Source organism: Tetranychus urticae, chromosome 3, assembly GCF_039701765.1.
Source record: "Tetranychus urticae isolate SD_2017Ah chromosome 3, NJAU_TeUrti_SD_1.0, whole genome shotgun sequence".
Lineage (NCBI taxonomy): Eukaryota > Metazoa > Arthropoda > Arachnida > Trombidiformes > Tetranychidae > Tetranychus > Tetranychus urticae.
This window is the reverse complement of record NC_142960.1, coordinates 1,232,938-1,249,904: the sequence shown is the minus strand read 5'-3', so window position 1 is coordinate 1,249,904 and position 16,967 is coordinate 1,232,938. Positions and strand designations below refer to the sequence as shown.

The 16,967-nt window shown below is 35.2% G+C and overlaps 3 protein-coding genes across 3 annotated transcripts in view; 2 read left to right on the top strand and 1 right to left on the bottom strand.

The window, feature by feature from the left end:
- The window catches only part of LOC107365815 (uncharacterized), a 58,077-nt gene extending 46,606 nt beyond the window's left edge, over positions 1–11,471 (top strand). Inside the window, exon 4 of the mRNA XM_015933384.3 lies at positions 5,289–11,471. Coding sequence (XP_015788870.2) covers positions 5,289–10,658 — 5,370 coding nt within the window. The 3' untranslated portion in view covers positions 10,659–11,471. The remainder of the gene's footprint in view (positions 1–5,288) is intronic.
- Positions 11,472–11,946: 475 nt separating this feature from the next.
- On the bottom strand, positions 11,947–16,003 carry LOC107365816 (3'-5' RNA helicase YTHDC2). The gene is made up of 4 exons (XM_015933386.3): positions 15,555–16,003; positions 13,913–15,461; positions 13,656–13,821; positions 11,947–13,218 (listed from the first exon to the last, which is right to left on the bottom strand). The coding sequence occupies exons 1-4, from the start codon at positions 15,908–15,910 to the stop codon at positions 12,287–12,289; spliced, it is 3,003 nt and encodes a 1,000-aa protein (XP_015788872.2). The 5' UTR covers positions 15,911–16,003; the 3' UTR covers positions 11,947–12,286.
- Positions 16,004–16,116: 113 nt separating this feature from the next.
- RpS9 (ribosomal protein S9) lies at positions 16,117–16,966 on the top strand. Its single transcript, XM_015933388.2, has 3 exons — positions 16,117–16,166; positions 16,257–16,710; positions 16,779–16,966. Exons 2-3 carry the CDS (start codon positions 16,265–16,267, stop codon positions 16,909–16,911), a joined length of 579 nt encoding a protein of 192 aa, XP_015788874.1. The 5' UTR covers positions 16,117–16,166; positions 16,257–16,264; the 3' UTR covers positions 16,912–16,966.
- Position 16,967: the final 1 nt, after the last annotated feature.

The window sequence follows — 16,967 nt, the reverse complement described above, 5'->3', positions numbered from 1 at the left end:
GAACGGTTATACAATTTAACAGTTTCACTGGTTTCATATTAACGGTAATTGTTGTTCATGGTGGTAACAATCATGACACCTTGAGCTAAACCCTTTTCATTGTGATAAATGACAATTATGCGGGTTTTGTCAATCAATTGAACCCAAAAAATTAACCAAAAAATGAAACATTTGAAAATGAAGTTTGAAGGTTCAAAGTAAAATCTCAATCAATTACTGGCTTCTTCATTAAGCTTTTATGTAAGGTTGATGTTTAATTGTAGTTTTTAATGGTAGTGATGAGGATAATTAAAACAAGTCAATGAAGATCATTGATATTGATGCGTGATTCAGATGCATTCGTGTTAAACCTTTTATTATGAATAACTACTCATTGTCACAATTAACCACGATTTTTGAGTGAATTTTATTTTATTTTCTTTCCTCTTCTCGCCATTTCTTTATTTTCCCATTCCGTTTACCTGATCAACCATCTTTACATTCATCCTCTTCTCCCTTCAGGCAAACATTATTGACTTTACTCACTGACCGTGATTCTTGGTCATGCAAAGTGTCGTTCCTGAGTTTCCATTATTACCTATTTTAAACCATTTGTTACCGAAGAGAATCTCTTCTCTTCTTTGTTTTAAAGAAACATTTCATTTCTTCTAGATTTTCCTTTCTTTTCTTACCTTTTTTTTCTTGATATCTTTTACTGTCTTCTCGCGATCAAGGTAAACACAAAGTGCGATTAATCTGATTGTTAAATCTGCGCTTTTTTCATAGTCACGCCTCATGATGAGCTTCATTGATTAATGGATGAAACAGTATAATTGAAGGCAACTCATCCTGTTGCTATCATCTTCATCTTCAAGTTTAGTCTATGCCGTTACGGCATTTATTGTCAATTAACCTCTGAACCTTTGCATGATGAGAATGGCGAAGATGGTTGATGATGATGAACAGCCTTCAATGTTAGCCAAGGTAGCAACTATGGCAAAGACAATCTTTTGAACAGGAATTAAAATGTTCGTGAGATTATCAAGATTTTGGTGTTAGATAATGTTTTCATCATTTTCATTTTTCTTAATATTAGATGAAGAGACACTTTCTCTCTCTCTCTCTCTCTTTCTTCATCATGATCATCATCTAATTTGTTTCAAGCCTCAGGGTTACATCAAGATCCGTGACATTTCAACGTAAACGGGAAAAGAAAACAAATGAAACAAATTTGGTCACTTGATTAACTTGAATTATTCTCAACTTAAAAGGTTCGCTCTTCTTGTTATGTGGTCTTAACGCACATCCAAGATCATCTTGATCATCATCTCAACATTGGATCAACAGGCAAACGTTTGCAAAATGTTTGTAAAACAGAAGCAAACTCTTGATCCTTTTTCCTGTTCATCACTCGCTGATATTGTTGATAATAAGCTTCACTGTTGATGATATTAAATATGAAAAATAAGCTTTACTTTTATAAACATTTTTGCCCTTTTCCCGACCAAACATGTTTCCAATTTTTTCCTGGTTCCTCTGTTGACACTTGTTTACAGATTTTCAACCATTTTTACCTCCCACTTTGATTCCATGATAAGGTGATGAACAAGGTTATCCAAATGATAATTGTGTTTATCAAAGACAATTCATCATTGGAAGGAAACTCTGAGAACAAATTTGCGTATAAACCATCTCAAGACCACCCGTTAATGAGAGTTTATCATTTACTCTGAATGTTGCATTTCCGTTGTTTATTCATTTACAATGTTTGGCTAAAATGATTATTGACTTGCCTTTGACACAATCAATGAATTGTAACCCAATATGTAAAAGTAAATCTTAATCAGAATTGATTTTTTTCTGTAATCAGGATTGAGTTGCCGCTTTTGGCAAGTCATTGCAAGACTATTGTTCATTCAATCAAATGGGAAAAATGCTGTGAAAATGAATGGGAAAAAAATGAGTGTAAAAATGGGATAAAACAAAACAAAAATGAGACAATTTAGACGATCTGTATGTTGATGATGCTTATTCAATTCCAATGTTCATTCAGATGATTTGATAGTTTCACTTTTTTCCTTCTTTTTACCTTCTTTTTGAGAGTTTTTTTCACCCAAAAAGGTATTTTTGCCATTTACTTTTTTACTGCAGAGCAAAGCGTTTTTCATTTTTGTTTGCGCTTCAATTTGTTTTTAGCTTTAGTCAACTAATGTTTCCAGAATGACTCGACTTGGATTTGGTGTAAAATCACCCAAAAGTTAGCCTCTGAATTGATCAATGATCAGTGAATGACGATCATCATATTTATGCTTCATTCATTCCTAGGAATTCATTCAATCATTTTTCTATTTTCATTCTTTTACAATATTTCAACATTTACTTTTCACCTTCTTTGATTGTTGATTGATTGTGACAATTTATTGTCAACTAAACGTGATTGTTGACATTTTTCATTGAAAATTGAACATTCTTTCTTTCAAATTAATGTAAATCGATTCGGAAAAAAAGGTCAACTCAATTAATCAATTTAAACTAAATTAGTTAATCAAATGCTTTCAACTTGAAATCACTTGAAATGTCATCATTGATTAGCTTCTTACTAAACTCATTATTATGTCAATTGTAACTATGAGGTAACTTTAATTAAAAGCTAACAATTGATTCGTGATTATTTTAATCATTGAACAAAAGTGTTAATCATTTGGAAAATTAAATAATCGAAATTTTGCCAATAATCTTTCAATGGTCATTACCAGTAATTTTACAGCATTCAGTCAATGTTTACATCTGTAATGTTTAAGTTGACTTTTAAGATGAATTTTTGTTCATTTCAAGAATGAACATTTGTGATTCAGATGATCATTCATCATGAAGGTGACAAGGTTTAGTTGAAACTGAAAATTATCAGCTTTGATTGCATGTCAAATTGTTTTTCATTAAAATGGCAATAACAATCAATTTCAACTCTTTTTTGTCATTTAGATTCTCATTAATCTGACCTGATTAGTGATTAACAATTCGGTGATACTTTGATTAATACCTTTAGATGATTGGTGTTTCAATCAAAAATCAAACATCAAACTTAATCATCAACTGTGTAAGCCAATATTTTCAACCTTTTTTTTTGATTGAACAATTTTGAATTAGAAGAAGAAGCGAAATGAAACTTTTGAAGGTAAAATTTTTGTGGCCAATCATGATGATGATAGTGTTTATTAACATGATTTTGTCCTGAAATTGATTAAACATTAACATTTTGTTTCAATTTGATCACAACTTGCTTTTGATTGATTTGGTTTGTTTTTAAATTAAAAATAGAAATGAAAATTTTCTCCTAATAACGATCATTATCATGATTGATTTCATCATTTACTTGATTATCATTAATAGCCACTGAAAATTGATTATAAGTCTAATGTTAGTTTGACTGTTGAGATTTTGTGATTTGTTCAACTCTTTCTTTCTTCTTGTTACCTTTTCTTTTGTATTTTGTAGCTTGTTAGCCTCAGGTAAAGTTAAGGTGAAAATAATGAAAGTTTGGCTTTTTGTTTGTTTCGGTGACAAGAGCAATTATCTGTAGTTTACCTGAGATGATTTAAGATCATTTTGCCCTTCAACCTTCAACATGGCTCAATGTTATTTGAAAAAGGGAAACATTTCTCATTTTTCTTCTTCTTCTTCTTTTTGTCTTCCAAAGGTTGAAATTGTATTTTAAAGCCTTTTCAAGTAAACCTTCAAGTTAACTTTCTAGGATCATTTTACAATCCACAACAAATTATTATTGCAATCAATTGAAAATGATTATTATATCAATCAGTTAACAATCAATTTGAAGCGACAACCTTTAGAAATACTTTCACTTGTTGCTATTCAATGAGTATCATGAACATGATCAACTAGCCAAGTGGAATCAACAATATTGCTTAATTTCGTGACCAGTTCAAGTTAAAATAAAAAGGTAAAACATGAGAAATGTTGTAAAGCTGATTTGTTGTTGGCCATTTCAACTAATCATACATTTTGAAGGTAATAATCAAGCGATTCAGAGATGTCAAATAATCATGATAAGTGACAAAAAAAGAAGCAACAAATTGTGATGATTATTCACGTAAACATGATGAAAAAAACGCTAGAAAGACTTTGGTAGAAACATATTCATTATGATTTCAAGTAAACATAAAATGCAGGTAAAAATAATAATAAGAAGTAAGCAACAGTTTAGGATGAGAAGGAACAAAGGAAGAGAGAGAGAGAGAGAGAGAATGAAAAATAACTGAAAGACAAGAGGAAGATGGACTCTGTTCGCCTCTCTGACCATCTTGTACCTTTTAAAATGAATCAAATGTTGTTGTAAAGATGATGGTTGTCATCCGTTTTTTTTTTCACTGTAGCCTGTAATTTAACGAGAATGCAATTTGTTGTGTTTTTATCAAATCAATACCAACCCTCTTTTGTCTCCTCATCATCATCTTACCCATCTTCATCCTCATCATGGCCATACGAGTTGGCAACGTAATGGCCCTATGGGCAGAGTGACTTCTCCTTTACCAACCAATGGTTGCCCTTTGTCCACTTCCCCTTAATTGTTAACCTTTACTTTGCTCTCCTTCACCAAGTACCACTAATCTAGTTTCAAGACTTCTTCTCTCTCTCTCTCTCCATTTCATCTTGATGCTCTCGGTATTCACCACCCCTGACTGTTAACTCCCTGTAATCATCTTTACTGTTTATGAGCAAACTACACCAATTACCAATCAACTTTCATTCCACTTTCTCTTTTCTCTCTTCTCACGCTCTTCTTCACTGTCATCCTTCTCCTTCTCTTCTTCTTTCTTGACACATCTTCTCTTTCTCTTCACGATCATCATTTTTACCTGGACTCTTTGACGTTCCAACAATACGCCTATCATCCCTCTCTCTCTCTCTCTCTCACTATCATCATTCCTTTTATCCAGCCTCTTCTAACCTCCTCCTCCTCACCATCATCATTATCATCCATACATTTCTCATTCTCATACATTTATCTTCCTAACTTTGTGACTCCCTCTAACTGCCTATGTGGTTTTGACTTTCCAATTTTGTGTTTGACTTGAAACATTTTAAGATGGACCGATCGACGGTTAACGCGTGACCTTAAGAGTCTCTTGTTGCCCTAATTTTTGTGTGTTAAACTTTTTTTTTTACTTTACGAACAACAAAAATCTCCTCCTTTTTTTTCATCTTCACTCACTTTTCTCACTCGATCCTTTTGACTTGTTTCTTGTTCCTTGCTCATTGTTCGTCCTCTTTTTTGCTTTCATTTGTATCAGGATTCAGACGGTAAACATCTAACTAAATGGACAATGGTCAGTCATGAAGAAGAAATCCTAGTATTAAAACAGCTTCTTCGATTCAACCAAACGAAAAGTGTTGCTCATCATTTCCTTCTCAATGATCCATTTCCTTGGAATGATCTGATGACCGTTGCTCCTGCCGCTGTTACTGCTGCTGCTGCCGCTGCTGCCGCCGCTGCTGCTGCGGCTTCGTCTAATGCGTTAACCTCTTCCTCTTCATCGCCTCCTTTAACTAGTGCAACATCGACAACACCACCAACCACGGCGTCTTCAGTATCACCTTTAAATCTTTTGTCCACCAGTGGATTTAATAGTTCAATTGGTAACGGTAAATCAATTGACAGTGAAATTTTGCGATTCATTGAGAAAACAAATCGATCTCGACAATCATCCAATAGTGCTAATAGTAACAACAGCAACAATATCAGTAACAATAACAATAGTATTAGTAATAACAGTAATACCATGTTGGGATCGTCACCTCCAAATTATCCAAGCAACTGTAAAAGTCCATCAAATCTTCCGCTTAGTTTAACCTCATTGGGACGATCAATAATGTCACCAGATGATCGTTATCTCAATCACAGTTCGTCTTCACTGACCAAACCTGGAGATTCACTTATAACGGGTAATGCTCCTTCACCATTGAATCGTTATCCATCAACCTCTTCATCTGTTGCTGTTGCTACTTCTTCGTCTACTTGTGCATCTGCTTCCATGCAACCCTTTGACTTTAGGTGCAATTCATCTCGACATCAAACATCTTCATCATCTCCTGTAAATAATTCAATTGGCTTGAAAAGTGATCATCTTTCAAGTTCATCTTCAACACTCGGTGTCAATAATTTATCATTGACTGGCTCTGGTAACACTTTATCGTGTAAAACTGATGAAATTGTTAAAAGTCTTCATAATAGCCTTTCACTTGTTTCACCAAAAGATAATGCCATGGCTTCAAGCTTATTAAGTTCAAGTTCAATTGGACTAGCAGGTTTAGCTGAATCTTTTAAATTATCATCTTCATCTGGAAACCACCATCACCATAGATCATCGTCATCTCCACACGGAAATCACCATCAACACCACCATTCAAACCATCATCTTTCAATGAGAGGATTAACATCATCCTCTTCATCAACAGGTCTTCGTCGACCTCGATCAACAGGCAATTCAGAATCTAGTTTAACTGACGGTGAACCAGGTTCTGATGGTGAAACCGATACAAATACCAGTGAAAGTGTAATAAATTTGTCAGCCGGCTCATACGATATGTCACTATCCAACTCTTCACTATCCAAATCATCGTCCCGTCATCATCGTAAATCAAATAATCCAATGAGAATGAAACGCTTAAATCCAGTTGTTCTCAGTCAAATGACCACCAATCCATCAACGGGTAAAAAACGAGTTCCTTGTAATGTTTGTAGGAAAACCTTTTGTGATAAAGGAGCGCTTAAAATTCACTATTCAGCTGTTCACTTGAAGGAGATGCATCAATGTACAGTTTCAGGGTGTACAATGACCTTCTCATCGAGGCGAAGTCGTAATCGTCATTCAGCTAATCCAAATCCTAAACTTCATACGCCAAATATGAGGCGTAAAATGAATCCGCATGATGGACGATCAGCTAATCCTTACCCTTTGTTACAAGGATTAGCACCAGGGTCACCACTTGATTTTGGCTCACCATCAGCCAATGTTTTATCATCTGGTGGCTTGTTGGGTGGAGTGTCGGGTGTTAATCCGTCAGGTCGAACTCTTCTTTCCTCTTCGGGAGGAATCTTGGGCCAAGGAAGTTCTTCTAATCATTCTTCAACTTCACTTGTTCCTTCATCTCTACACTTACAAAGTAATCATCCTCATCCATCTTTATCTGCTTCAGTTCATGGCTTTACCTCAGCTCTATATGATTCGGAACGAGGTAATCCCGAGTCAAGTCAGTTAACATCGTCATCTTCAATCTATACTGGCGATGGTAAAGATGGACATTCTCGTGACATGTCACCCTCTTCGTCTCGAGATGCCCATTCACCTTCTGAAATGATGATGATGATGACAACTGGCTCGACAACTACAGCAACAACATCAACGACTACAGCTTCAGTGCCAACATCAACAACAAAAGGACTATCGTCACCATCGACATCTAAACCATTTGATCGGGATGGTGAAATGTCTGCCCTTTCATTAACCAACAAAAAGATGAGAAGAGAAGATGAAGAAATGATCTCTTGTGATGAAAATAGTAATGAACCTGAAGAAGGAATTAATCTTAGTGTTCGCCGTAACTCTAGATCAAATAATAACAATGATAATAACAATAATCGAGATAATGATTCTATACCATCTAGAGTATCAGAAAATAATAATTTATTGAACCGTAATGACAATTTTAATAGTAACAACAATAACAGTGATACTTCTACAAACAAAAGGAAACGTAAAAGTTTAAATCCAATTAGATGTGAACCATCATTAATTGAAGGAGCATCCGATGAAGAAGATGATAATGACGATAATGATGATAATGATTTACCCGATTCATGTGATGATTCTTCCAGTGGAACGTATATTGGACGAATGGAAGATAATGAAATTGTTAATGATGACGATGATGATTCTAAAACTGAAGATGAACAGGATGATGGTGATGACGGTGATGATGATGATTCCTTGGATGGAAGTTTACCTTCATCGGTTCGTCGTCGTAAATCCAATAGATCTAGAAAGTCAAATATTGTTGATAGCAAAAGACGGTTTGAAAAAGAGAGACGAGAAAGACAAGAACAGGGCTCAGCTGATCAACCAGAGGGCGACAATGACGATGATGCCATGGGTGAAGAGTTTGAAGACGAGGATATTGGAACTGGTAGAGAAGAAGAAGATGCTTTTGGTACCATGGATTTATCCAAAAAAAGTAATCGTGATAGTTCAGGTAACTATCATCATCCAGAATCACTTTCATCTCGATCTCGGAAACCTCTTTCTGGAGCTGACAATAGTAAAGGTGCTTGTTCAACTGGTGATGTTAACAATGGACGTAACCATTCATCGTCTTCATCGTCTTCATCTTCAATCATTGCTAGTGGCCATGAGAAGGAAAATTGTGGATTACCAAAGTTACCCTTTATTCCAACTGGATTACCATTGGATAATAACTCGTTTCGGGATAATACTGAAAACAATCCTCTTCGTCATCTTGAATCTCTTTCAATGGGATCCTTTTCGGGTTTAACAGGGTCAACTGGATCTTCAATAACTCATAATTTGCATTCTAACCTTTTCCCTGGATCGCCAGCTCTCTCTTTTCATGCTCCTGGACTAGGTTTGGGTCGTCCTGAAATATCAATGAATGAGCTTAATGATCGTAAGGTGAAGAAAGAGTCAAACTCTGAATCTCATTCAACTAGAGAGCGAAATCGTTCTGAAGAACGAGATATTTCTTCTGGTCATCAACATCATCGTAGTTCCAAACTTTCATCGTCTACCTCGTCACTCTCAACAGTCTCATCTTTACACCATCATCAACACTTGTTGTCCTCATCATCCATGAACAATGGTGGATCCTCTGGAACCAGTCAAAATCAAGATGTTAAACTTGAACGATCTGGTGAATTAGATAACAATAACCATCAACAATCTCAACTCAATTCAACCAGTTCATCATCCTCATTGATGAACAACCATTTCACAAGTCCTGTTCATCCATCAACCTTGCAAGGTTTAACAACACCGATCTATCGTGATGCTTCATTAATAGGAACAATTGAAATTCCAGTTGATAAAGACAATCCTCGTCGCTGTGTTACTTGTGGTAAAACCTTTCAAAATCATTTTGGTGTTAAAACACATTATCAAAATGTCCATCTCAAGGTTATGCACAAATGTAATGTTGAAGGATGTACTGCGTCTTTTCCGTCTAAGAGATCCCGAGATCGTCACTCTGCAAACATGAATCTTCATCGTAAATTATTGTCAACTCATCAAGATAAAGGAGTCCCTTTTGGTCTTGATAAGGCAACTGCCGCGGCAGCTGCTGCAGCCGCAGCAGCAGCAAGTGGAGCCAACGTTTTATTTCCATACACTGGTGCCAATGTGATGAGAGATGATTTATTATCTCGATTCTATGATTCCTCTTCTTTTAATTTATCCGATCTTTACTCAGGCCGAGTCCCACCTGATTTTTTGGCTGCAATGACAGCCTTTATGCCATTGTCCAATTATCCTCACACTTTTACTCTACCAACTCGTCCTCCCGGGTCAAGTACTGGTGATATCCAAGGTTTAATTAGAGATAATTCATCGCCCCAATCATCCAGCGGAGGAAGATTGTCTACAGGATTATCTAACAATACCAATAACTTGGGATCAACAACGACAGCAACATTAACCTCAACAAAAACCAAAAGTACAACATCAAGTCCATCTTCACCACCGAACCGTGATTACTCTTCACCTTCATCTTCTTCCCATCATCACCATCCTTCCGAACAATCTAATCGAAGATCTGTCTCTCCTGTAGCTAATTACAGTTCATCATCTGGTAATCATCATCGTCGTTCACACCATCATTCTCATCAACATGAAAGAAGATCAGTTAGTCCATCGGGAGGATCAAGTCCACACAGTAATCGAGCTTCACCAGAACCCAATGGTCATCACCATCATCAATCTCGTCACTTGTCAAATCATCATTATCACCATTCATCTCACCATGAACGATCAACTGAATCGGGCGCTATGGGCAATAACAACAATAGCAACAAAAATAATAGTAATAGTAAAATTATAAATAGTAACAATAATAATAATAATGTTGATAAACGTAATCTCGGCCTTTTGGGCAAAATAAGTGTTTCTGATTTATCTACCGAGCTATCCAAATTTCCACCCGTTGTTGATGGTAATTTTATTTGCGTCTTTTGTAAATCATTGTCATTTAGTGAAAGATCAAGGTTGAAGGATCATTATGATTCAAGCCATTACGAGGAGCTTTCTCAATTTTCTCGAGAACCTTTCAATAAATTGTTACTATCCTCACCCTCATTGACAGTATCATCGCCACCACCACGACAGTCACCCTCTCTAGCTCCACCGACCTCTTCTCAAATAACAACCGGACGATCCTCATCAGTATCATCATCTCCTAATTCATCTCCAAACTCAGGAGCTGGATTAACACCAACCTCAACAATTCCTTTTTCACTCTCACCAATATCATCATCATCACATCTTCAACGATCCTCATCGCACTCACCTCCACCGCTTTCATTGACAAATCACCATCATCGGTCTCACCGCGAATCAGCTTCACCCATTTCCTGTTCCAAGAGTATTCAAGACTAATTCAACTTGAATTGTTAAACCCAGACATACTGAATCTCAATTTAAACGTCCAACCCAATTTGATTACCAATCTATTGCCAGGAATACAAATTTAGCTAGAAACCAATGAAGAGCCGAGGAAGCAAATTAAGAGCAAAGAAAAACAAAAATGCAATTGACGTCAACTGCATCATTACAAAATTGAAAATGGTTAATTAATATATCTGAGCTGCCAATTAATTCAAATCTCATTAAGAAACGAATGAACAAAAACATCATCATAAACATCCTTACCATTAGCGTCATTATTATTATTATTATCATTAACATTATCATTACAAACATCAGCATCATTGTCATCATCATTATTATTGCTATTAACATTGCTATTATCATCATTGTCTTTACTTCTTCTTCATCATCTTCTTTGTCTTCAATTTACTTTCGCTTGCCAACAATTTTTCTTAATTGATAATTTCAGACTATTTGATTGACCTGATCACTCTCATTGAATGGTTTAAATCGATGCTGCTTCGTTTATTCATTGCATTTACTTGGATCTTAGTAATTGAAAAAACAACAATTAAGATCCAAAGAAACAATTTACAAACCATCAACTGATTAACAAATTGCACAATTAGGTAAAAAAGCAAATAATCCTACAATTATTTGTAACTCTGTAGTTAATAAACAAACAAACAATTATGATGATCATTTTTAAATTATCAAACTTATGAACAAGCGTTGATTAAAAACATGAGCTGTTTTTTTTGATTTTGAAAACAATCAACAATATGTAATATATATATATTAAATATTTGCATTTAAACTGAATTTCTCTGTGTTCACAATTATTTCAACACCTTCATTAAAACCGTAAATTAACATTGATTGATATATTCATGTGAACATTATCATTAACTAATGAAATGGTATGATTTGATGTGGTTGCTGTGATCAAATTTGGAAAGGTTTGTCATTTGATTGCCAATGTAATTGCAAGTGGGAATACAAATAACCATTAGTAGCTGACAAGATCAATCATGTTTCCTATCTGTCCATTAAATTGTTAAACGTAGACGGCAATTTGATTCCTGAAGACTCAATAGTAGAAAGATGAATTAGTAATTATGGGAAAATGAAAAAAGAGGAAATAATCAAAAGGATGAGATTATCTTGGGCATGATTGAAAATGGAGAAAAGTACAATTAAAATGATTCTGTGATTTGACTAGACATGTTTTTGTTATTCGTAATAAAAGGTTTTGTTCATGAAAATGATCATGTGATGAAAAATTCATCTAGATTAGTAAACAGTCAAAATATAATATTTTATTGTAAGAAAAATAAACACAAGTTCATTGAAAAGTCGCACTACATAAATGGTTAATGAGTGAGTAAACAATTTGTAACAATTCAATGCATTGAAAATATTAATTTATTTTATAATTTAATGAATTTTGGCCAATCAGTTTATTTCAAAGCTCATTCTGGATCAATCACAATTTCAGGCTTTTTATGACAAGATATTTTGACTAATTAAATTAATATTTTCATTATTTCGTTACTTTAATCATGACAATAAGTTAATTACGCATAGAAAATTATAAATTTGTAATATTGAATCTTTAGGAATAGCCAATACTGTGCTTAGTAGATTGGAATAGTCATTGGTCTTGGACGTTGTCCAATGCCATTTGGTTGAGTCAATCTGTGCGATTTCTCTGCTTGAGTAATTAAATCAACAAGTGTTTTGATTATGTGATCATCGGAATTAGTGGAAGGCTTGTTTGGCGAACTAATTCGACGAAGGAATAATGAGTGCCACTTTTTACGAAGACGAACAATATTGGAATCGCTTGCTTTGAGTCTGAATAAGATCCAATCATCAATTTTGAGGATTTGATCCCCTGATTGTTCCCTTTCCATATCACGACTAGAAGATTTTTTGCGATTAGATTTTTTGGAAGTAATAGATTCAACAACGTTATCAGATTTGGAGGTTCCAGCAAATAAGGCAACAGTAAGAGGACTGATTAGAGTACAATAACGTGCATATGATTTGAATCCAATGCGAGATAAGGAATCAAAAATTAACCATTCGGATGGCAGAGATTCAAGCAATTTAACATGATTCTTAGGACGGTTTCCTGAGGTTTCAATTAAAACGGATGATGGATGGAACCTGATAGAGGAATCTTTGTTAGATATTAAGTTTTTCTTGCTCAGATCAACTTTTAAAATATTAGGGTAAGCACCAGCACAGAGCGCAGCTTTGATAACTCCCCAATGATCTGAATTTATATTGAGATCACGAATGTCTCCAGGTCCACGAGCACGAATAAAGCCGGAAGCCCGAAGTTGACCGAGTAATTGAGCTCGAGTTCCAGCAATCATCTCCATTGTAGCTGATCTAACGAAATTGGCATTGGCAAATTCATATTCGAAACCATCTTGACGAGCTTTTTGCCATGCTTGAAATACTCGCAACAAGACCATATGGTCAGAGTAGGTTTCGCTTGCCAATTTAGCCTTGGCTTTCACTGCAGCAGGTTTAAGACCTCGATCATTTGGAATGTAAACTGAAAAAATGAAATTGATAATTGAAATGAATTATTAAATTTCTAGTTAAAAATAACGGGTACATTTTCATTGATCTCAGAAATTCATAAAATTCAACAAAATTTTCATCCTAAAAATATGTATAAGTCACAAGATATGGAATGAAATAGCTGTGAAATAGTAGCTGGAATATGCTTTTTATCTCCAATCTTATGGTTAAATTGAAACCTAATATAAGGTACAGAGTCAGTTTCAGTTTAAAAAGACTAATGAGAATTAAAATTTATGAACAATGAGTCTTTGAAAAACAATTTCAAACACTCACTATTAACTGCACAACAATAATTTGTTGGAAAAAAGTTCAAATGAATTTGACTAAACGTTTAATTATGAAATTTACCGAGTTTAATGAAAATATACTCTAGTCAAAAGATGAAAAAAGATAATGACTACTTACATGGATCACGATAAGCTAAAGTGCAGACAATGGTTAAAACTGGATCCAAGCATTTTAATACAATAGCGTTGAGAACCATTTTTCCAAGAGTAGGGACAAGAGGAAGGTCTAGAAGATGGAATCCGATTTCAGTTAGCTGCTCATCTTTGTCCAAAGCATCGATAGTCTAAATGAAAAAATACCATAAATAAAGATAAGTAAGAAAAATAATTTGATAAGTCACATGAACTCATGTTTCGTTCAAGTTGAAAAAATACCTTAAGTAAATTTATAGAGCTTTTCAATGTAGCCATTGGTGGTGGATCAAGTGCTTGGCTCAAAAACTCAATAATAGAAACGCCTTTAGGAGCTAAAAGTTTCGTTTGTAGGCATAATTCATGAATAGGCATGCGAAGGATTTGTGGCACTTGAAAACGAGGCATATTGAGAAATTGAGATTTACTGAAAAGATGATAACAATAACCACTTTGACAACGACCGGCTCGTCCTCGCCTCTGAATTGCATTAGCTTGTGATACCCAGGTTGATTTGAGCATTGTGGTACCGAGATTCACATCATAAGATTCTTCTTTAACTTTGCCGGAGTCAATCACAAAAACGACATCATCAATAGTAATACTGGTTTCAGCGAGATTAGTGGATAAAATAATCTTTCGAACTCCAGGTTTAACCGGATCAAAAACTTTTCTTTGGTCAGAGTTTTGCATTTGTGAGTGCAACATAAATATTTGAAAATTTGAATGATTCAAACGGTGATCATTTGCAATTCTATCCCGAAGTCCAATTATTTCATCGTAACCAGGTAAAAAAATCAGAATGGCACCTCTTGAAGATTTGAAAGCATCATTATCGGACTTTGAAATGAGAGAGATCACTTCTATGATCAAGTTTAAATCAACGTCGTCAGTTGGGAAGAGAGTATTATATAAGCTGGCTATCTTTTTATCTGCCTCAGTGATGCTCAGCATGAAACTGCAATAATCAAATTTATTGTTATCTTCTAAGGCTTTACGGTTCCTGTAATTTATATAAGCATGCAATAATTCACAGATCTCGATATGATTGAACTGTTGGGCGAAATCAAATGCAACCCAAGAGTTATGTGATTTGAGATCAACATTGGCACCTAAGCCCAAAAGAACCTCAACATATGAAAGTTTACCACGAGCACAGCAAACCATCAAGGATGTGAGACCAGTTTCTGAATGTTGATAATCGATAGGATAGCCATCATTGATTATAAGACTGAGAAGTTCCTCAAAAATTTCATCGCTACCATCTCTAAATGCTTTTTCCAAAAAATCATCAAACAAATCGAAAGCGAATTCTTTGCTTTCCATAGCTGGAGCACTTTGATTCAATATAGCTTCTGGTAAATTGACAGAATTGTAGCTTGAAAAGGCTTGAAGAAATTTTTGTAGTCGTTTTTTCTGTTTTTTAGACTTGGATACGATATGTTGTGAGACAATTTGACTGTTTAAGTAGTCAGTTTTACGGAGTATATCTTCAAGAAAAAATGTTTTTACTTCGTGAGAGATTCTTGGAATCGTTATCGAAGCGCAGCCATCGAAATATTGAGAGAAGCGAGCACTATCAATTGTAGCTGACATCAGGATTAATTTTAAATTTCGTTTGCGATCCAAAAGATTACGAAGAGTCAAAAGTAGGAAATCAGCAAACCTATCTCTCTCATGGACTTCGTCAATAATAATATGAGTTACGCGGTCTAAAGCGCTATCACCTCTCATTAGGGTACGAAGAAGCACACCATTGGTACAGAAAGTGACCAATGTCTTTGGAGAAACCCTAAAAATTAACAAAATAGCAGAGGTGAGAAGTCAACAAAGTCTGATTGCTTGAATAAACTATGATTGGAGGACGTAATTAAGGACAACTCACTTGCTTTCCAGTCGTATTTGATAGCCAACAGTTAGTCCAACAGCTTCTCCACGCTCTTGAGCAACTCGAGCAGCAACGGATAATGCAGACAATCGACGAGGTTCGGCGACGACAATACGACATACATGTTTAGTCTTGAGGCAGTGATCCAGAATAAATTGCGGCACTTGAGTTGTCTTTCCACATCCAGTATCCCCACTAACCAAGATAACTGAATTATTTTCAACAAGGGACATAATATCATTACGTAGTTTCCATATTGGTAATGATCTCCTAAACTGGGTTAATTGGTTGTCTTTCGCTGGCGGAGGAATTTGCGGTATACCATCAGTTAATCGTCCGATTAGACAGCTCATATTAAAAAAAAGTCGAACAGTAATAGACTAGATTATAGTTCACATGGAAACAAGTATTATGTGGTAACAACAGTTAAATGAATCAAAACCAGTAACCAAATGACGATTTTTCAAATAGGGCGGTTCACGTTTCTATCGAAGGAGGGAGCTAGTATCACCAAGGTAACTACGGCTAACACATAAAGTTTCCTTTTCCGGTCCTTAAGAAGTTGTTGGTTTTTCCGAGTGTATTAGTGTTAAATTTAAGTGATTTAAGGTAATTAATCTAGTTTTGTTAATTATTTTTTGTTATTTAATGTTTTAAATAATTGTTCATCTGTTAATCGTGTATTCTTTCTATTTGCAGTATCCAAAATGGTCCGGGTAAAAACTGTTCACAGTAAAACCTATGTTACTCCTCGCCGTCCTTTTGAAAAGGAACGTTTGGACCAGGAATTAAAAATTATTGGTGAATATGGTTTAAGAAACAAGCGTGAAGTATGGCGAGTCAAATATGCTTTAGCTAAAATCCGAAAAGCTGCTCGAGAGCTGTTGACTTTGGATGAAAAAGATCCTAAACGTTTGTTTGAAGGTAATGCCTTACTTAGAAGACTTGTTCGAATTGGTGTCTTGGATGAATCTAGGATGAAGCTCGATTATGTTTTGGGTCTTAAAATCGAAGATTTCTTGGAAAGACGTCTGCAAACCCAAGTTTTAAAACATGGACTCGCTAAATCTATCCATCATGCTCGTGTTCTCATCAGGCAAAGACACATTGCAGTTTGCAAACAAGTGGTTAACGTACCTTCATTCATTGTCAGGTTTGTGAATTTTAATTTCTAGCCAATTTCATATGATACTCATGATTCTTCTTCATTTCTCAATTTAGATTGGACTCTGAAAAGCACATAGACTTCTCCATGAAATCTCCATTCAGTGGTGGTCGACCCGGTCGTGTCAAGAGGAAGAACGCCCGTAAAGTTAAGCCAGGTGCTGCTGCTGAAGAAGAGGATGAAGATTAGACACTCTGTTTATAAGTTTTGATGATTAAATAAATTAACATGGTGAACCACAAAAT